The sequence below is a fragment of the Gymnodraco acuticeps genome, unplaced genomic scaffold (genome assembly GCF_902827175.1).
Source record: "Gymnodraco acuticeps unplaced genomic scaffold, fGymAcu1.1, whole genome shotgun sequence".
Lineage (NCBI taxonomy): Eukaryota > Metazoa > Chordata > Actinopteri > Perciformes > Bathydraconidae > Gymnodraco > Gymnodraco acuticeps.
In genome coordinates, this window is record NW_022990692.1 from 1101541 (window position 1) to 1123168 (window position 21628).

Below are 21628 nucleotides of genomic sequence, written 5' to 3' on the forward strand. Positions count from 1 at the left end.
TGCTTTTTGTATTGCCTATTTATTGTTCAAATCATATTGTAATTGAAGTCTTAATAATAACAAATTATTGGAATTGTTCTTTTTCTGCATGGGTAGCCTTGAGAGTGGTAAAGCTACATTGTGCAATATTGTAATATGACTGTTAAAGAAAAAATAAAATAATACATTTTTGTGATTGACAATTGTAATGTTAATGTTTAAAAAGCAAACAAAACGATGAATGGTAGCATGGGATTTTTACCGTTGTAAGACAACACAAACTTTCACGTCATTCTAAAACATCAGAGGAATTATGCAAATGTTACTGTTAATAGTTTCACCTGTTTTAAGTAGTAACATATGACGAAGAGGAGATCCTAAGAATGTGTACCTCTTAACTCTGTTTATTCACACAGCTATGGGACAAACATACCATTTGGGTCCTGGTAAGAAGAACTGGCTTCAGGCTCAGAGCTACTGCAGAGAACATCACACTGATCTGGTCAGTGGACTTGAACAGATCAAGGAAAATACCGAAAAACACAAAAAACAAGATCTGTGGATCGGCCTGTTCAGAGACACCTGGAGTTGGTCAGATGGGAAGAATTTCTCTTTCAGACACTGGGAGGACTCATTTGAAGATGAAGCCTCAAAGACATGTGCTATGACTAAGCCAGATGGAAAATGGAGCTCCGACATCTGCACAAATCAAAAACCCTTCTACTGCTATGACGGTGAGTTTTGCAAAAGTCTATCCCACAATATTACCGTAAATACTTGTATATGCATACATGTTGAATTTTATTCTGTGTTGAATGTGATTGACTTTGATTGATATTTGATGATATATTTCTTCATAAAATTACACTTATGGAAACTGTCTCTGCTCTGTCATCAAGGAATAAATACTACATTTAAAAGAAACGTGACCAAAATATTATGAGAACTGAAATATCGATTCGTCATGTCACAGATATCTGTTCACACAATTTAAATGTTGTTATAGCAGGCTAAGTGTTTCATTTAATTCTACATTTAGGTTTTTTAATCATGTTAATGTTGGAGTTATGACATTGCTAGCTTTAAGATAAAAGGTCACTTAATCTGCTTCAGACATTCTTAAAGATATTTAACATGAGCACCAAACGTACAAGCAATGATTGGGATATTGAGCGTTGGACCATATTCATTTCATTTGATTTTCACTTCAAACTTTATTTCGAACAGATTAAGAAATAACAAATGTGAAAAACAGAATACTGTATTGTTAAAATACAATATGTATCAATATTCATAATAATATTTATATATTCAACAAAAATGTTCATATTAATAATAATAAATCATATTTGTCCGAAAGGGAGCAGGAGGAAGCAAATGCTTATTCATTCACACCCCTTGCTTACTGCTGATCAATGATTATCCTTTAAATCATTTCTGCAAGTTATTCCTACTTACATATTTACATTTATACATACATTTACAATAATGTATCATCTTCAATCACCTTTCTTCATTCTCATAGTTTTCCAAAAAAGTGTTTCTGTACATCCTTTTAAACTGAATTATATTTGAGGTTTGTTTTTTAACTCCTGCTCCAAACCATTCCATAACATTTATTATTATGCACATACTTTTCCGAGTTGTTCTGACCTTGAGTTGTTTAAAATGTAAATTTCCTCTCAAATTATACCCACCCTCTCTGTCTATGAACATTGTTTGTAATATTGAAGCACAGGGATCTAAATAATTGAATAAACACCAACAAAGCCCCCTGTGTTCACTTACATGTCTTCAATTAATGACAGACAAAGTGATCCTGATCAAAGAGAAGAAGACTTGGGATGAGGCCTTGGATTACTGCAGAGAGAAGCACCGTGACCTGGTCTCCATCACTGACCGTCACCAGCAGAGATGGGTCGAAAAGAGAGCCAAGATGGCCGACACTGAGTTCGTCTGGCTGGGAATGCGCTACACCTGCACTCTGGATCTGTGGTTCTGGGTCAGTGATCGTCTGGTCTGCTATGACAACTGGGCCCAAGACGAGAAGATTGAGGGTTGTGACAGGGCTACAGCCATGAAGAGAGATGGGAAGTGGTATGAAAGGAGAGAAGGGGAATCTCTTAATTGTATCTGCGCCTTATAGTAGGCCTACATTTTTTTAAACCCACCGGTCTATTTATATAAGCTTACTCTACACTGACTGTTCTCTGGGGTTTTTTAATGGCACATGTAAATAAATCACAACCTGAAGATGGTAGAACATCATTTATAAAGGTAACACTTAATGCAGATTAGTCATTGACAAATTCCGAGGACAAGATTTATTTTAAGTTGCTTCCTTTATAGTAGCCGGGGAGAGATAACTACAGACAGCCTTGGTGCTCATTTCTTATTCAATATAGAATATTGTCATATTTCCTTTCAAAGTGTTTTTTTCTTTTCATTTCTTAAGGTATTTTTTGTATACCATTGGTAGAGTTCAAGAAATAATTAACCTATTCTGCTTTGCTATAATAAATATTTCATATACTCACTTTATCACATTAATTTCCAAGATGTAATTCAATTTGGGTAATGGTTCAAATTATGTAAAATCATGATTATAATATGTTTTTATTTTATGTAAACAATAGATTTTTTTTCTGACATGTAATAAACTGTTAACCATGGATTGGGCTTGTGGTTCTTGCAATGTAGGCCCTATGGCACACACACAATACACACACACACACACACACACACACACACACACACACACACACACACACACACACACACACACACACACACACACACACACACACACACACTTCAGATTTCAAGATAGGATTTAAAAAAAGGTAATTTCCAGGGCAAAAGGGAAATGCAATACCAAATCAATAAAGAGGAAAATTATTCATACTATTCCGTGTATGCTTACAATACAGTAGTTCTCATCCTATTTTTATTTTTTTTATTTTTATGGAAAACCCAAACACAAGGACTGTTCACTGTTTTTTACCCTTTATTTTATTTTAGGAATAGACATTTTTGGTAAATTTGTGCAGTCTGCTAATATTCTTTTTCTAAATCTAGATTTGAATTGTTGATGACAATGGGTTTAAATCTATTCCATAATTTTACACCGATTATTTATAAACTGTGTGATTTCAAAGTTGTTCTGTCGGGCTTTCCACAGTAAGTGTTAGTTAGATTATTATATGCGTTGTTGACTAAACAACTGGACACCCCTGGAAGTGGGAAGTCTCGTTGAAGTCACGCGTGATTTTGCTCGAGAGACGTCAGTTTAAATTCTGAAGGAAACCCCTGAGCCTGCACTTGAGACGACTGCGTTCAACCCGGGTACACCAGTGTTTAATCGTCCTGTAATGTGGCTATACATTTTAATTGTTTAGTTTATCAAGTGTTTACATTATGGATGACGCTTTCCAGTATCCCGTTTTCTTCGAGTGTCCTAATCTGGACGGAGAAAGTAAAAAGAGGGCAGAACTTTACTTTCGAAATCGTCGCAAATCAGGAGGTGGTGAATGCGGTTCGATAACAAACCAAGAAAATAAAGTGTACCGAATTGCGTTTAATGACAGAGCAGGTAAGCTTTTAAATGATGTCCGTTCACAGGGTCATGTCGATGTTTTCTTTAAATACGCAGTGCTTTGGCTGGCGAAAGTGAAAGTATGGCTGCACTGTAAACATGTTGATCTCATTCCATACTTTTTGCTTTTTAATCAAACAGACAGATTTATGTTTCTGCTTACAGAGCTACATCTATACCTTTTCAGTGTCGATATTCCTCTTTCACACTGTGCTGTATATCAACGTTCTCAGTCTACATTTAGAAACATATCCTTTTAGTTTCACTTTCACAGGGAGTTCAGACTGCTCCTCAAAATGTACAAAATGAACCTTGGACTCAGCATATTAAAAACAAATTGTATTGTGTTCGTCAACTGTATAATTTCTACTTTCTGGTGTCTGGCTTTGCATGGTTATTTTGCATGGTATTGTTGTTTTGCTTTTCTCTTCGTCACTTTGCATGTCTTTAGTGGATTTGTATCTCGTCTGTTTTTGAATCTCTTTCTAGTTGGCTTGCCCCTCTTTCTGGTTCTACAGTATGTAGTCATTTTGCATTCCTTTATGGTTGTTTTGTCTCTCTGCATAGTTCATATTGCATTCTTTAATGGGCGTTTGGTGTCTCTTTGTGAATGTTTGGCACACCCTTGTGGTTGTTGTGTGTCTGTTTGCAGTTGTCGTCTACTTTAGTTTAGGTTTTGTGTCTCTAGTTTATATTGCATCCATTTGTAGGTGTTTGGTTTCTCTTCGTAGTTGTTTTGCAGCCTCTTGTGGTTGTTTTGGGTCTGTAGATGCTTTAATATGTCTAGATCAGTGTTTCTCAAACTTTTTCATACCAAGGACCACTTAACCAATAAAAAAACACTCGCGGACCACCTAACTCCACAAATATCCAAAAACACATCGTTTTTTACAAATCTCCTGAAAATTGTACAAACAAGTGGCCACATGTGTGATGAAGGTGTTTATCTGGGTTATATCATGCAATCGAAAGTGAAACTTAAGCTCGCTCCATTGCGGAGATATTCCCGCGAGAGTGCGGAAAACGTTAATTAATTAATTAATTAAAAATGTGAAATGTTACCAATATACTCACGGACCACTAGGGGGCGCTCGCGGACCACACTTTGAGAAGCACTGCTCTATGTAGTCATTTTGCATTCCTTTATGGTTGTTTTGTCTCTCTGCATAGTTCATATTGCATTCTTTAATGGGCGTTTGGTGTCTCTTTGTGAATGTTTGGCACACCCTTGTGGTTGTTGTGTGTCTGTTTGCAGTTGTCGTATCTACTTTAGTTTAGGTTTTGTGTCTCTAGTTTATATTGCATCCATTTGTAGGTGTTTGGTTTCTCTTCGTAGTTGTTTTGCACCCCTTGTGGTTGTTGTGTGTCTGTAGATGCTTTAATATGTCTCCAGATGTTTTGTTTCTCTTTGTGGGTGCTTACATGTATTGCCTTGTCTTGCCTTACATCTCTTGGGGTCGTTTTAAGGCCGTTTTAAATCTAGTTTGGGTTATTTTGTCTGTTAAAAGATGGTTTTATTTGATTGTGGTCGTTGAACAGCTCTGTGCTTTTTTGCCTCTCTTTGTAGAGGCTTCAATCTTTTCATTGTTGTTTTGAGTCTCTCTGGGGATGCTTTCAAGACAAAGGGCCTAAAATGTCTCCTTTTTCTGTCTCAGATCAGCAAAGAGTCCTGCAGAAATCTAAACATGAAGTAAAGTTTGCAGATGTTCATCTTGTGCTGAATGTGCGAGAAAGACCCACCTGCTCACCCATCACTACCCCAACTACAAGCAAGTTAGTTAGCCTAAAACTGGACTCACCTTCATCGCAGGTCAGTGTGGAAAGTCTTCCTAATTAGTGTCTCAGAGCAAAAGAAACCTACTCAGTTTGATACGAACAATTGAAAATGATTGTGTATAAAACTAGTTTTAGGGTATTTCCAATTCATTGTTAAAGCATCCCAGCACTTTAATTTAAAATAGTCTTGTTCATAGATGGCATATGTTGATTGAACTTCCATAACTCCTTAAAACGGTTCTGTATTAAAAATGAAACTTGATATCTTTCCATCAGGAGCCGCCTGAAGAATATGAACTACAACCTGACACTTACCTTTTACAATACCTGAAGGAATGCCCAAAGGCTTGGGAAGGACTGGAGATAGAACTAGTCTCTTTGGCTTGCTCTGCTCAGCTGTACCCAGAGGAAGGGAGGGTTTTAGTTAGCTGTTTTACTCAACCTGGTGCTGCAGATTATGTTGGAGATTGGAGAGCAGAGGTTGACCAACTCTTTGATGGTTACCTGTGCCACTGTGAGGTGGACCCTCACAAAGTTGTAGCTTTGCTTGAGTCCAGGAACTCTCTTCAGACCACCAATGACGTTAAGGTCTACAGCGAGAATGGGATGGCTGTTGTTGTTGGGCAGCGTTCTCAGGTGAACGCCAAGTTGATGGATGTAGAAGCCTTGCTTGGTAAACAAAGGCCACGGTTACTTGAGAGGCAAACTTGCATTTGTCGACTGGGCGAGGCTAAGCTCCGCCTCCTCTGGAAAGAGATTGAGCACACTTTGCAAAAAGACTTTCCAGGAGTGAAGGTCACGCAGGGAGCTCCAGGTCAGTTGCATTTGGAAGGTTCTGTCGAGGATATTCTTAAAGCTAAAGATCGGATCTCTGATCAGGAGAAGTTGGTATTCGAAAGGACAGTTTCTGACATGAGCCCACATTTTCTTTCCTTCTTGAGAAATGTATACAGAGGTCCAGGGGTGCTTGGACAATTCTTAGGGTTTAGTGACAATGCCGAAGTAGAGTTACGGGAAACGGAGCTGCGTTTCTTCAGTCTCTCTGCTGATAAATTGAATGATATCCAACAAAAACTACAGGAAAAATTCAAGGAAGTCAAGATTGATGTTCCTAACTGCTCCGCTGTGCCATCTGAGCTTCAGGAAAAGCTAAAGTCCGAGACAAAGGAGATGAACCAAGGGCAATACAGGTCCAAGGTTGTGTTTGGCGCAGACAGCAGTGTGTTCTTACTTGGGCACACCAAAGAGGTTGAAGAGCTAAATGAAGTTGTCATACAGTTTATTTTGGATCATGCTAGCATAGAGGGCAAAGTCAATCTCCCTTACCCAGAGTTAGCGCTTGAGTTACCTGAATTGTTGCAGCTGCATGGTTTTGATTATTCAGGGGTTACCTTCTGTCCTTTAATATCTTCCTCTCGGCCCACAATATTGCTGGAAGGTCCATCTGGCAAAGTGACTGATGTTAGGAATAGGCTCGCTACATTTTTGGACTCCCTTGATAAGGGCAGAGTCATCATTGAATTGCCAGGGGCAGTGCGGTATATTGAAAGCAGCTCTGGAAGGGACAACATTTTAAGATATGCTCATTCTCAGAAGTGTCTCGTACAGCTCCAAGAACAAGCTTACGCTACTAGACAGATTTTTGCATCTGATGCAGGCGCAGGTCAAGTAAACACAACAGTTGCTAGCTACAGCCTTCGTGACGGGCTCCAGGTGCTTGTGTGCCAGGGTGACATCTCCAAACAGGAAGCTGATGCCCTGGTGAACGCTGCCAACGAAGATCTGGACCATAGTGGAGGGGTCGCTGCAGCACTGTCTAAAGCAGGTGGCCCTCAGGTGCAGAAGGAAAGCAGAGCTTTAGTAAAGCAGACTGGGAAAATTCCCACTGGTGACGCGGTAGTGACCACAGGGGGGAACTTAAACTGCAAGAGTCTGGTTCATGCTGTTGGGCCTGTAAGTGGAAAAGCTGGTGGACAAGAAAGGGTGTTACTGGAAAAAACTGTCAAGTCTGCTTTGAATTTAGCAGAGATGATGGAGTTCAGATCTATAGCTATGCCCTGTATCAGCTCAGGTTTATTTGGTGTACCTGTGACTGTGTGCTCTGAGGCTATTGTAACTGCTGTAAAGGAGTTTTGCAGCCAGGGAGGGCGAAGCCTTAGAAGAATCATCCTGATTGATAACAGAGGAGAGGTGGTGAGGTCCATGAAGGATGCATGTGATCGGCTTCTCCAAGGAACAAGTACCGGAAACAGGGCACCAAGTGATCTGGGGTTTCATATGGATGCTTCTGCCCAATCCGCAGCAAGAGGAGCCACTGCTGGAGCTCCTGGAGGGGGTGTCCATGTAGAGATCATTCAGGGATCTATCGAGAACCAGCAGGTGAGCTTCTACGCTAAGATGATGCATTAATGTAACTTTGGTCACTTGATTAAGGACAAGCTAATCTGCTGTAATTGCTGTGTACTGATGTAAAAAACTGTCATTTAAATCATAAATTGGATGTCATTAGATGATTGTATTCTCCTAGGTGGATGGCCTTGTGTCCCCCATGGTTGGCCATGATCCTCTCTCTTCCCGTGTTGGAAACCTTTTGTCCAACATGGTAGGACCTCAGCTGACTGAAACGTTTTATAACGAAGCAGGCGGAGCTACAATTCCTGGTGAAATAATCCTGGTGGAGGGCTTGCCTGCACTTCAATCTAGAGGAGTGTTCTTCATCAACCTCACTCCCTGGGATAATAACCAACAGGGAACTGCTGTCCAGGTGAAGCCATGCAACCAATCTGTTACTAGATTTTATGTCTTTGTTTAGTTTTTCCTACTCAATAAAACGTAGGGGTGTACTGATCTTGATAATGCTTGAATCTTCCAGGTCTTGAGAAATGGCATCAGAAGAATTCTGGCTTCCTGTCAGATCCGTGGCTACAGTTCAGTTGCTCTCCCTGTGCTGGGGGTCGGTGCTGCTCTACGTTTCCCTCACAGCGTGGCAGCGAGGGTTATAATGGAGGAAGTCCGTCAATTTGAACATAACCGAATCACTGGAACATCTTTCGTAGTCCGTATTATCGTCCAATCCACCCAATCGAGCAAGGTAAAAAAAAAAGTAGTGGCAATGCCTGGTAACAAAAAGACATATAACAGTTTTTTCATTTTGCATGTGGAACCGGAACAACACCATTTACACTGTCTTTCCAGGCCTTCCAGTCTTGCCAGGACACCATGCATCTCAGAGGGTTCACAAACGATGCTGACCCAGACCAAGGTTATTGTGGATATTCAGTTATTTTCAGCAATACTTTGACAATCTGCTTGTTTTCTATAATTTCTAGGGCTGTAACAAACATTGTTAGGCCGCAAAAGGGAAGAAAAACATTAAATAGGCTACCCACCACCATATTAAAACGTTTTAAGTTAATGCTAACATGCTACAAGTTGCTTTTACGTATATATCAGATCGGAATCAGAATTCCTTTATTTGTCCCGCAACGGGGAAATGTACATTATTACAATAGCAGAAGTATAGTGCAGATAAAGTAAAGAGAATAGACTTATGTAAGGATTGTAGGAGCAAACCCAATAGTGGTGGCTTAAAGCCCACCTCTGCTCCGCGCCGTCCTTTAGATGAGCCTGGTCAGATTGATAAAAGAGGGAGTTCAACACACCGGCATAAAAGTTATAACAATAATCTGATTTTAATACAGTAAAAAACACAATACGAAATACAGAGTGCCCTGAAACAGAACACTCCGGGCTCCCCGCTCTACTGCCGTGCGATACAGATATCGGGACCAGCCAGTCAGAAACAGGGGGCATTTTGCATGACTACACAACAGTATATATGGATATATTTTTGAGGTGGAGAGCCACTTCTTATCTTCCACCGGACCCAACTCCTTTAATTTCCCAGCAAGGAACCTTGAAAAAAGAATATGTGTGTGTGTTAGTGAGGGAAAGTGTATGTGTGTGTGTGTGCATGCTGATAAGCGGAGGCGTATGTGTGTGTGTTGCTGATATCTGGGTTAAGGAGTTTATGTGTGTGTGCTGCATGGAGACAGGAGGTGTATGTGTGTGTGTGTCAGGGTCTCTGGGTCATGGAGTGTAAGTAAGAAGGTTTAGATATATAGGATTACTTTAAACAGTCCCAAATAATACATGTTCACTTCAATACAGTCCCAAATAATACATGTTCACTTCAATACAGTTCAAGATAATACCTGTTTAATTTAATACAGTTTAGAACAATATCTGGGTGCTTTAGTATACACACGTTATTATTAATAAAAAACACAATAAGCAACTAAACTAATAGCAGATAAGTACACGGTGGTTAAGAAAGTAGCAGTATATTTAAAAAAAGAGATGCCATATCAAATATATCTTCTTCTTGCCACTGCACAAATGGCCTTCTGTATTTATATTTGAATTGTATGTTTTTTGTTTAATGCCCTTTTTTTATGTTGAAACTTGTTGTGTGCCGTGTTGGTCAGGACTCCCTGGAAGAAGAGATCTTGTATCTCAATGGGACATTCCTGGATAAATAAAGGATAAAAAAATATATATATATATATAAATGGTAGCTCGTATTGTTTGCAGTTAATACAAATAAATCGTGAATAGATAGAAACTACTCAACTGTAAAAGCCTGTCACACGAGCGCCGCCGGGAGATATTTTTGTAATGAACTTTCTTTTTTGATTGACATGCCAGCTTCCTTTTATCGCCATATCTCCGCAACTAACGATGAGGTCACAGCCATGTTGGGTGGTATCAAGCTTCAGATGGCCGTTGGTGACATCACTAAGGAGAACACTGATGTCATTGTCAACACAACTGACTTCTCCAACAACCAATCTGGTATGATTCATTTTCTAAATGTTTTGATTTCAATAAAACTGTAGAGTACCACGGCACCTCACACTGGTGATATTTTTTTAGGCTTTTTATACAGCATATTCATACAAAATATCCTAAAGTAAATGTGTGTTTTAAAACTCCATAGGTGTGTCTAAAGCCATTCTGACTGCAGCGGGGCCCAGTGTCCATACACAATTGGCACAAGGTAAGCACTTCAACACTTCATCACACAAAGGAGGACAGAGACGGATAATAAATCACATTTACTTGCGGAGATGTTCATAAAATGTGGTTTAAATGTGTGCTGCACATGGCTTCATTTTTACAAAACCAACATTTTATACACAATCCAACATGATGGTTTTTCATATATCATATGTTCTTAATATTGTTTCTGGCAGTGGGAACTCCTGCAGACTTCATGTGTACTACAGGACCTGGGGGGCTTGCCTGCAAGGAAATCATACATGCTAGTTTCAAGAGTGACCATGAAGTGATTCGTAAGAATTGCAAAAAGATACTGAAGCAGTGTGAGAGCAAAGGCTACAGCTCAGTGTCCTTCCCTGCTGTTAACACTGGTTAGTACTGTGTGTGTTAATGTGTACTTTGCATTATGTTTGACACCAAATGTGTCTTAATGATCCAAATGTTGTATGATTTTCTATCTAGTTAACTTGATTACAAATTTCACAAATATATACATAATAACATGTTCAAGTAGAAGAAGAGCCATTCAGTTATTTCCAAGTTAGAAAACAATGATACCAATTTGACACATTTCAAAATAAAGGTCCCAACCAGTCACTGCAGCAGTATAATAAGCATCATTGGTGTCTTCTTTATATCCCATCAGGTGCAGCTAATATGGACTTGACCAAAGCATGTAAAGCGTTGCTGGATGGCATGACCTCAGCTATTATGGACTTGAAACCAAGTTGCCTCAAACTTATCCGCATTGTCATCTTCCAGAAATCGGTCTTTCAGGCTTTCAGGTCAGATATAAACCTCACTCATACAATGGAAAGTAAAGCTTGCGTTGTAGCATGGGTTGCATTGTTCGACCTGTCAGAATCGCTTGTTTCAAAGATCTTTTCTTTTGTGTTTACAGATCAGAGCTGGAGAACCGCTTTGGACAAACAGCCACTCGCCACCTAAGCCTAAGAGGTTTGTTTTCATTTATAAGTGAGGAAAATGTGATACTTTGTGCTGGACAGGCGTCACAAAGAACTATTTGAACAGTCATTCATTGCAAACAATCATAATTTGTAAATGATAAACTTTTACTTTGTTATTGTCATCCCTAATGAAGACACACTATTTAAATGTTTCGGGAATACATCATGTCATGTACATTGTTGTCATCAGCAAACAAAAAAGTTACATTGGTATATAGTTATTTTGGCTCATGAAGTGATGGAGACAACATTCTCAGTTAAGTAGATTGCGTGTGTGTAAAACGTGAAGACTATCTTATCCTTTGTCTCTTTTTCTTGCTTAGAAAAAGCTAAACAAATGCACAAGAAGTGGCAGGAGACAAGAACAAGGACCACTGCAACACTTCAAGGCAAAATCTTCGCATCCTCAAAGCCACCTCCAGCTGTGATAAGTGTGATTGGTTGTGGTCCGGACATCATCAGGACCATGACGAGAGATTTGGAGGGGATCCTGCAGAATCAGCTGTTGGAGAAAGACGTGGATGTGGAGGATTTCTCCAGGCTTGATGACATGGAGCGGGAAGCAGTGCAGGCAAAGCTCAAAGTCTTAGGAGTGAGCCTGGAATACAAGAAACGTCAAAGTTCTGAAGGTCGGAATGGGAACAGAGCAAAAAACGCAGCCAGAGCTGAAGCTAGAGATCGTTCAGGGTCAGGAACAGAGGTCTATGTGCTGAAAGGCCTGAAAGAGGACGTGTTGACCATCATCGAGCTTATAAACAAAGCAATCAGAAAAGCACTTAGCGAAGACATCGAAGAAAATAATGAAGCAATGTTAGCTCTCGATGTCCAGTGGTCAATTCAGGATACAAATAAAGTCTGGTGCGAGCTGAGCCTGCACGACAACTACATTCTGGAGGAGGCTCACAAGAAGAAACAAGTTTTTGTAGACATCACCTCACCAGACAGAATAAAGGTGTCCGTGAACCTGAAGGAAAATAAAGCCACTAACCAGCTTACAGGCATCACCTTCGAAGTGAAAAGGAACGAGTCTGACACAAGTATGCTGTTTTTTACGAAACTAAACTTTCAATTGATTTCTGTTTTTTTTATTTGCAACAATGTGTAAAATACATATCATTTTATTTATCAGCCTTGGAGTTTCCGGCACATTGGGAACCTATGCATGAAGGATCCTTTACAAAGGTGGAGCTGCAGCCTACGTCTTCAGAGTACATGAATATAGCGCAGGGCTTCCTCCAAACGGCTAAATACAACATTCACAAAGTGAGTATGATGACACAAAAAAAATTCTCATAATATGCCTTTTGAATTATTTAAATTCTATTATTTACACCTTTTGCTTTTGCTACAATGACATGTCAATATTTATTTTTTGAGAAAGTATGTAACACCTACCGTACAGAATAAGTAATGCATTCATTTTCTCTGATCTCAGATTGAACGAGTGCAAAACCCCTTCCTGTGGTATGGCTATACTGTGCTCAAGAAGCGTTTATTAGCCACGAATGACACAGCTGGGGATGGGGAGAAATTTCTCTACCATGGCACATCAGCAGACTCTTGCAACTGCATTGAAAAGGGCAAATTTGACAGGAACTTTGCAGGAGCACATGGTAAGGAATGCTCTAACATGCTAAGCTAACCTCCTTCTGGCTACAATTTGACTTGTTTGGATGTTCTCTGCAACCAAATTAATATATGTCAAGCCTTTTTTAACTAGGGATGTCACCGTTCACGCTCTTGATTTATCTGGAAAACTTTACGCCTCAAAAGGAATTGAACGCAAATAAAGCACAGGTTTGACCCGTAATTACAGCATGGATGTTTACCATGAATTGCATGACAGTTTAAACGCAAAGAATGGGCAGGAATTGGCTACAATAAGCTCCATATTTTGAACTGACAGGAAACTACAGGACTTCAGTAAAAACCATCACTACTGCAAAACTCATGTGTGACGATAACGGTGAAAAGGCATTTTGCTGAAGCTGGCTAGTTTCCTAAAGACGCACAGGAGTGAGAGATAGCAGACAAGCTAACCACTGCAGGAACAGATAGTGCTTGCAATCTGATAGCGATACCAAGAGTATACCATACGAGCATATGTGTAGCGCAGATTATACAGAGGGGAATCACAGCAGTTCTCTGGGACAGCGGCTTTGTCAACTCTTAAGCTTAGTGTCGAAAAATGTAAGGACTTCATGCGAATAATTCAGAAATCATATTGTAAGTTAAGATATTTACAATGAGCATATAAGAATAGAAATGTTGATATCAAAAGCTAGTAACTTGACTAGTGAGAAATAAATTGTATATGTCTTTTAATTGGAACTGCTACCACTCAAAATTAAATATTACAGATATGTTTGCTTTCTAACCTGTCAAAAAGCATGGCTACTACATCTGCTGATTATAAAGGGCCTGCCAGAATGAAAAATATTGACATTTACTTTTTTTTAATTCTATCACAGCTGCTGTATATGGAAAGGGAGTGTACTTTGCAGTCACTGCGGCGTATTCGGCTGATAGGTTTTCCCCGGCAGACGCGTCAGGCATGAAGAGGCTGTACGTGGCTCGAGTCCTGACCGGTCGCTACACAGTCGGCCATTCTGATCTGAAAGCCCCCCCTCCTCGAGGCTCAGACAAAACTGACTGCTTCGACAGTTGTGTGGACAACCAGCAGAACCCCTCCATGTTCGTGATCTTCCACGATAACCAGGCCTACCCAGAACACCTTATCACCTTCAGCTGAGTGTAACTAAAACAAATGGTTTGTTACACTTTGGAATGTACCATAAAGATTATAGATATTTTTTTCGTGAGCTGATTTGGAATAGAGAAGCACTTTTAAATAACTAAAACAATCAGATGTTGTGACAAATAGAAGAGATGCCATTTAACACATCCTCCATGTGTATTCAACAGCATTGTATTGAAGGACAAAGCTTTAACACTTGAAATTATACGTTAATTTGGGAGATCCTTTAATTAAACCTAATATCTTCCAAAGCTGAACACTGTATGTGCCATACAGTAAAATGTGATGCTAGTGTGATTCTACTTAAATGTTTTGTATGCAATAACTTCAATCATGCAACGATTGTTATTTTAAGGGTTATTATACTTTTATTTATTTCATTTTAAGTATTTATTTTGGTTTTATTTCCTTTTTAAATTGCCTTTAAACATTATGTATTTAGTTAAGGTAACAGGTTCAACATTATGCATATTGAATTGAATTTTTTTTTTATTTTCAATGTTTTTCCAATAAATTCACTTGAATGGTCCATTTGAGAGACGGTGCACCATCCTCAACAATGAAAATAAAAAAATATGATATATTGATTGATGTTGTACATTATGATTCAAAGGTATCGAGAAATATTAGCAATCGTGTCATTTAGAAATCACGAACGAGTACAGAATATAACCATTTTAACATGACATACCTTCCACAACAAATATTCAAACAGTTAAAAAGCTATTTTTTTAATTCATGAAATTATACAAATGCAAGTCTTATCAATTCCAATGTGTTCCAACACGAATCAGGTTAGAAACAACGATTGTATTCTCATTTTTAATTAACAAACAACATCAAGTGTTAAGCTAAAGTCACAGCCTTTTTTCACCTTATTAAACGTTTGATCTGATAAAAAACCGACTGATCAATTATTTTATTTTACAAAGGGAAAAGCCAAAATCCACTGAAGGAGCAGTACTTATTGTGATTATCACTAATCCTGCTATTGTGCCAGACACGAACACTCACGTTGTCTCCAACTTGCAGCTGCAAAACAGCACTGTTAGAGCCAGAGTGGGGGTTATGATCATCTGAACTATACCATGACACTACTTGGTTATCATTTAGGAACAAACTGCTACCACAGTTTTCATTACCAGCCCAACAGAAGGAAGTGAAAGTGAAATAATAGACTCCTTGCACCGGTGCTGTAAAATAACCTGTAGAGAAATAACAGAAAGAGAGAGAAGAAAAAACAAAAGTTTGTGTATCAATCCTGCAATACTTCCATAGCAGGTGTGATTGTAAGTTGAAAGAGTGAAATTGTAGGACATTGAATACTGACCTGAGACTGGGCTGTAACGTTCTCCAATGTTTGAAAGAACACGTTTGTACACCAGAGTGTAATGGACATTCAAAGGACCAATGGTGCCATCTACTGGAAGTGCAGCTGAAAATGCAACCCGAGGCCTTCCTGAGAGACAAACAAAATATAACAATATTGAGAGATAATTAAAAGGGTCCCTTTACATCTCGCTGATGGCTTCTACCCAGCAGATGCACACAGACTTCAAACTCCCACATCCAGCCACTCTCTTCAGGCTGCAGTAACCCCTCCCCTGCCCAGCGGCTCACCTGTTCTGCTTTCCCCTTATCAGCCAGTCAGTAACCCAAATGTACCAGTCATTCCCCTGTCATTTGACCGAACTCCTTGACATTGTGTTGTTTCGTGCCTTGATTTTGAGAACCTAACCAGAATGTGTATCTGCTCACTTGCACTTATTTGGTTCTGTTTACCGATAGACTCTGTGTTTTGTGATTGGACTTTTTTATCTATGCCAGTAAGCTTGTGTTTTCTTCATTTTATCACTAAAACCCTGAACTGTTCCTTTTTGCCTGTCTGTGTTTGAGACCTCATCCCCCTGTATTAACACAATATGTCAAAGAAGCTTTAACCCTTCAAAGGAAATCACTTTGAAGGCTAGAGATAATACCAAAGAGTCATTACATAAATGTATGTCTGCCAAAATAAATTATGTGCAACTCTAGCTTTGGTGTATGTTCATACTAGAATAATCAAGCCCACTACAGGTTATAAGTATATTGTACTTCATTACCTTGATCCACTGTACTTAGTTCAGTCACCCTGCTGTCGAGATCAGACAACTTCTTCTCACTGGCCTCTAGCTTTTTGTTTGTTTCCTCCAGGGTTCGCACAGTAGCCGCAAGCTTTTCTTCCAGAGCCCCCAGCTCCTTCAGTACCGTGTAGATGGGTCGCTCACAGCTTGGCAGGGTTTCTGTTGAGTTTGTGGTCAATATGACTGGTGCTTCTAGCCCTTGGTTTAAAATCTGGAGAGAATCCGTCTCTACCCGCTTGTTTGCATGGATTTCATTTTTCGCCTCCTGGCATTGTGATGCAGCAAGCAACCACACAACCATGGTCACTGACAGTCTCTCCATTGTTCAGGCTGAAAAGCACTTGTTAGATGTATTGGAAGGACTGTTTACTGACAGTGAAGACATCCATTTATAAAAGGTCCAGGTTAATCATTTGTCAAAACTATTGCATACTGTAGATCAAAGCTGAAAAACAGATAACATAAAACACTTGGCCTATTTCCTCATTGCAATTTGTCAATTGCTTTTGTTTTGTCGACGTTGTTGATAATGTCTACAAAATGTCCGTTTAAGATAATAATCTAAATGTCCTACTTAATAGGAGAGATTTTGGTGGAGAACAACTGGTGAGCTGGTTAAGCTCAAACAAATTGGATTTTGCTAAATGTCATAAGTACAGTAGCTCCATTTAATGAAAAATACACAGCTTTTCCACTGGCACAGAGTTCACAAGGTGTTATCTGGACATGGAGTCAGATGATTAATGTATAGTTATTTTTCCGGGTCTTTTTTTGGGTTCAGGAATTCATATATTTTTTAAAAACCTCTCGTGTTGGTGCCAAAAGTCCATATCATCTTTTTCTGTCACAATATACAACATACTCTGTAGCCTTTATCACACTTGATGAATTAGGCCAGGTTAATCATTTATATTTATAGTTTATGGATGAAACATCCTTTGTGGAAAATAATTTTATGAGTAATAACTACACGAGGTACAAAATAGGCAATCATTTCCCATAAAAACACTTCAGCTAGTTTCCGTCGGCTCCTTGACAATTGTTTGTTTCTGGGTCAAGGTCATAGTTGAGGTCAATGCTAGGGAAGTATTTTATCTGGCTCTTGATTGACTGCAATTAACTCAAATGAATCCCTATGTTCTTCCTTGATGAACATTTCAACGAGTTAAGGCCAAGATTCAGCTGCCACTGGATCTCTGTGACCCAGTTGCTATGAATAGCTGCTTGTTTTGCACTGAGCAAAGTTGAATCCGAGATAGAGAGAGAGAGGGTGGATAAGAGTGGGACAGCAAGATCTGGGGAGGCAGACAAAGTTAATATGTTAATAAAAGGTTCATCTTTAAAGGAATTCAAGATAACATATTGTGCTGTATTTCATCAGTAAGAACTGTGGGTAGGAGTTAGTTAAAAAGTTACGCCTATCCGCAGACATGGACTTCACTAGGTGTACACTTCCAATGGAATGGGAAGAACGATGGAGGAGAGAGAAAGATCGGAGGAAAAGAGTGATTGAAGATGGTGGCCAAGAAGGGATTGAACAGGACAACCGTGAGCTGAGGCGGATTGTGGCCTTCAATGACTCCAGAATGGGGCTCACGAGTGGGATGGGTAAGAAAGAGGGGTCCGAGGACAGGATAATTGGTACTTGTAAGGAAGGAATTGGGCAGAATATGCATGAGGACACATTCGGGCATGAAGGACTTGGGAATGTCCACACATACCGAAATGAAACCTATCCTAAAGAGATATTCATTGCCTTGAAAGAATTATTGGAATCTTCTCTTCTGACTGACCTGACTCTGACCACTCATAATGGAAAAAGCTTTAACGTACACTCCCTCATCCTCGCTGCAATCAGTTCCTTTATCCAAGAGAGGCTGAGGAATGGAAATGAAGAACGAATACACAATGATGACGACAAAAGGTGGTCAGTGTCTCTGTCTCCTGAGGTTGATCTTGTTGGGCTAAAGGCAGTTTTGGAGTTTGCCTACACTGGAGTCGTATTGTCCTTGAACAGAGCGAGCAGAACCTCTATTGTGGCTGCAGCTCAAGCACTGGACATCCCTAGATTGCTGGAATTCTGCAGTGAAGAGGAGAGGATGAATGAAGGTAGAAGTCCTAAGAAGGAAGAGCGAAAGTACTCTGCCCTAGAACAGATGAAGATAACTCTTCAGTCCATTGAGAAGTTGTGGCTGGACATAGTGGGGTGTAACGTGATTTTAGATGTGGGCGGTGCTGTTTTCTATGGTGAGTAGACAATCATACCATTTATTGGTAGGTGTCTTGTTAATGATGTAATTTACTACTAGACTGACTCTTCTTTTTTTGTTTCCAGTCCACAGAGTTATCCTTGCAGCAAGCAGTGACTTTTTCCGTGGCATGTTCACCTGTGGTATGAGAGAATCACATCAAACCCGTATTTCCCTTCCCTTCATATCTGCGTCTGAGTTAGACGTTCTGATCAGATGCTCCTACAGTGGCACGCTTCCACTTAGCTGGGACTGTGTCTTCGAGATGACATGCACGGCCATCCAGCTTCAATTCCAGCCTGCCCTCTCACTTTGCCTCAACTTCATGCGACAGGAAATGGAAGGAAGCTCCTGCCTTGACGTGGCCTCTTTTGCTGAAGCCTACGAGATGTCAGAGTTGCTCGTGGAATCCAATGACTTTGTACGGAGGAACTTCTGGGAGGTGTCACTCACTCCAAAGTTTCAGGACTTACCGGCAGAGAAGCTTCTAGATATCATCCACTGCGATAATCTGTGCGTGCCTTCAGAGTTGACTGTTTTTCGAGCTGTAATCTCATGGGTTGAAGCTGATCCTGAGGAGAGATTGGGCCAGGCTGGCCGACTGATGACCGGAGTACGGTTCCCCCTCATGACCTTTCGAGAGTTCAGAGAGGTCAGAGCCATTTACCTACGCATTGAGTGCTTTGGAAACAAGGAGGTGGAACTCTATGGTTCAGCACTCAAGGAATTTGGTTTTAGCCTTCCCGAAACCCAGGATCAGTGCCGGGTTCGGCATCCCAAAGACGCTCTGGTTGTGGTTGGTGGAGACCAGCTGAACCCAGATGGTTGTCAGCGCATACCAAACAAGGAACTTTGGTTTGCAAACTCCCTACGCAGTGGCCCAGGGTTGGTGAAGGCGATGGAGTGGAGGAGGCTGGGTGAGATGCCAGACAAGCCAAAGTTCAGGCATGGACTCGCAGCATTACTGGGAAGGTTGTATGTGATTGGAGGCTGTTACTACTACACCAAGGATGACACAATGAAATCCGCCTACAGGTAATTACAAATATACTTTTCCTAATTTCAATAATTTATATGTCACATAGGTGCACAAAACTGGTCTCACCTTTTCCGTCTCTACCTTCATTGCACACATGCAAGTTATGACCCTGTGCAGGACAGCTGGAAGAGGCTAGCTGACATGCTGGAGTTTAGAAGCAACTTCTCAGTGGTGGTACAAGAGGGGTGTCTTTATGCCTTTGGTGGAGATAAGGAGATCAATACCAACGTAGACAGCGTTGAAGTGTACAACCCAGACACTGACTCCTGGAGGTAAGATTAGTGACGTTTAGCTTAAAACAGACTAATTATCTGAAGAATTTAGCTCAAAAGCGTCAGGTTCCTTTCCAAAGTGTCCTAAATCCTAAAGAGGATGTAGGTGAAAATATAAATACACAGTTTGGCTTATTTAAAGTGAATATACTTTCAGATTTCTTGCTGTTCTGAGTTAGTATCTTCATGGTTTATTTCACTTTTTGTAGGTCGCTTTGTATAAAAGCATCAGCTAAATTAAGTGTAATTTAATATATCATGCTTGGGAATATGTCCCAATATTGACAAGTAGACATATACTATTTCAAATTGGCCAGTGTTCATAATATTGATCAAATATCAATGATGAAAACTGTGACTTCACCTATATGTTGAATCTCTCTCCTTCTATACAAATGCAATACCAAATGTTGGCCAGCAGATGACACCATTTTGACTCTATCAAATACTAAATGTGTCAGTGCCTTGGAAACCTTTGTTACCTTCATCCAAAAAACCATTGAATGTTGACATTGAATAAATATGCCAGACATGTCTACTTTCTTTATTAAAGGAACAATGTGTAGTATTTAAGGGTATCTATTAGCGGATTAAGCATAGTTTTTTATAACTATGTTTTCATTAGTGTCAAATCACCTTAAACTAAGGATTGGAGTATGGACTATTATGGAGATAGATTTAACTCCACTTCCTGATTGTTTTAATTTCCCCAGCTTTACGCAGCCCTTGGACCAGTCTCTGAGCGGCCATGCGGCCACTGTCCTAGATGGAAGAATCTTCATATCTGGAGGTTTCAACTGTAAGTACATGTGTCTGGTTTCCATGTTCCTGTACCACCCAGAGAGAGGAACCACCTACCTGGCAGACATGACCCATGATCGGGCCCAGCATTGCATGGAGCCACTGCGAGGCCATCTTTACGTCGCCGGTGGTGTGTGTAACCTGCGGACGTTTTACACTGACCAACAGGCCTGTGAGGTGTACGATCCTGTGGTTGATTCCTGGACTGCTTTCACCTCTCTGCCTGTTCCTCATGTGGGCGCAGCCTCCGCCGTCCTGGAGGAGAAGATATATGTTCTTGGAGGATACTGCCAGGACGATTACAGTGAGTCTGGACTGGTCCACAGGTTTGAACCGATCACACAGCGATGGGAGACGATGGGAAAACTGCCTGGGGCTGTTACTGACATACGGGCATGTCTGCTCCGATTGCCCCCGCACTTTAGGCTTTAGTAACTGAATGGGCAAGATTACCTTTTTTTAAAACCTCTTTTGTGTGATCTGTTCCCCAAGTTGGATTTATTATTGTCAAATGTGGGTTGGCTAAAAAAAAAACGGTTGTTTTGTCAGATATTTTGTTTAAATGATAGAAATCTAAGTTCAGAATGACTTGGATGTAACCAATAGAATTGTTTTGTCTCTTCATTTTCTTGAAAAATAAACTATACTTAACAGTAGGATTATGTATACGATCCCAAATACTTGTTGCTATATATTAAATATCCCAAGAGTATAATTACCTATCAACAGTTTCTCACAATATGAAATTAATCTCTGCACTTAATTTAATGATAACTCATGGATATGAATAAGAGTTACTGACTGCATTAGCAGAATTACAAAAATAACTACTTGACACAACAGACGTTTTTAAATGTTCATTTTGTCTGATATAAATGCATGATCTTAATTTGACTTTTGTCTCGTGTTTTAGTGCAGAACCGTGTGATTATTTTGTAAGCACAAAGTAAAAGGATGTCTATCAACAGAAAAATAAACAATATAGTAATAGTTACTATTCATATTGA

General features: G+C 39.9%; 3 protein-coding genes across 4 annotated transcripts in view; all 3 read left to right on the top strand.

Moving 5' to 3' along the window:
• The window catches only part of LOC117555552 (killer cell lectin-like receptor subfamily F member 1), a 34705-nt gene extending 32054 nt beyond the window's left edge, over positions 1 to 2651 (top strand). The window contains exon 2 of the mRNA XM_034230449.1: positions 1788 to 2651. Coding sequence (XP_034086340.1) covers positions 1788 to 2125 — 338 coding nt within the window. The 3' untranslated portion in view covers positions 2126 to 2651. The remainder of the gene's footprint in view (positions 1 to 1787) is intronic.
• A 605-nt stretch (positions 2652 to 3256) lies between these two features.
• LOC117555550 (protein mono-ADP-ribosyltransferase PARP14-like) lies at positions 3257 to 15039 on the top strand. Of its 2 annotated transcripts, XM_034230446.1 has the most exons (16): positions 3257 to 3571; positions 5230 to 5384; positions 5627 to 7729; positions 7878 to 8114; positions 8223 to 8441; positions 8546 to 8612; positions 10058 to 10204; positions 10350 to 10409; positions 10606 to 10782; positions 11058 to 11196; positions 11313 to 11368; positions 11703 to 12416; positions 12509 to 12642; positions 12815 to 12992; positions 13100 to 13176; positions 13851 to 15039. In XM_034230446.1, exons 1-16 carry the CDS (start codon positions 3397 to 3399, stop codon positions 13935 to 13937), a joined length of 4725 nt encoding a protein of 1574 aa, XP_034086337.1. In that variant the 5' UTR covers positions 3257 to 3396; the 3' UTR covers positions 13938 to 15039. The 2 variants fall into 2 exon arrangements, with proteins under 2 accessions (XP_034086337.1, XP_034086336.1); XM_034230445.1 differs by lacking the exon at positions 13100 to 13176 and having other exon boundaries at positions 3258 to 3571.
• Positions 15040 to 17690: 2651 nt separating this feature from the next.
• On the top strand, positions 17691 to 21628 carry si:ch211-63p21.8 (kelch-like protein 33). Its single transcript, XM_034230455.1, has 4 exons — positions 17691 to 18507; positions 18596 to 19544; positions 19650 to 19820; positions 20534 to 21628. Exons 1-4 carry the CDS (start codon positions 17691 to 17693, stop codon positions 21051 to 21053), a joined length of 2457 nt encoding a protein of 818 aa, XP_034086346.1. The 3' UTR covers positions 21054 to 21628.

Coding starts and splice junctions, on each gene's coding strand:
- si:ch211-63p21.8 (XM_034230455.1), top strand. CDS start 17,691: ATGGACTTCACTAGGTGTACACTTCCAATGGAATGGGAAGAACGATGG. Junction 18,508..18,595: donor GGGCGGTGCTGTTTTCTATG/GTGAGTAGACAA, acceptor TTTTGTTTCCAG/TCCACAGAGTTATCCTTGCA. Junction 19,821..20,533: donor CCAGACACTGACTCCTGGAG/GTAAGATTAGTG, acceptor TAATTTCCCCAG/CTTTACGCAGCCCTTGGACC.
- LOC117555550 (XM_034230445.1), top strand. CDS start 3,397: ATGGATGACGCTTTCCAGTATCCCGTTTTCTTCGAGTGTCCTAATCTG. Junction 10,205..10,349: donor CTTCTCCAACAACCAATCTG/GTATGATTCATT, acceptor AAAACTCCATAG/GTGTGTCTAAAGCCATTCTG. Junction 12,643..12,814: donor CTAAATACAACATTCACAAA/GTGAGTATGATG, acceptor CTCTGATCTCAG/ATTGAACGAGTGCAAAACCC.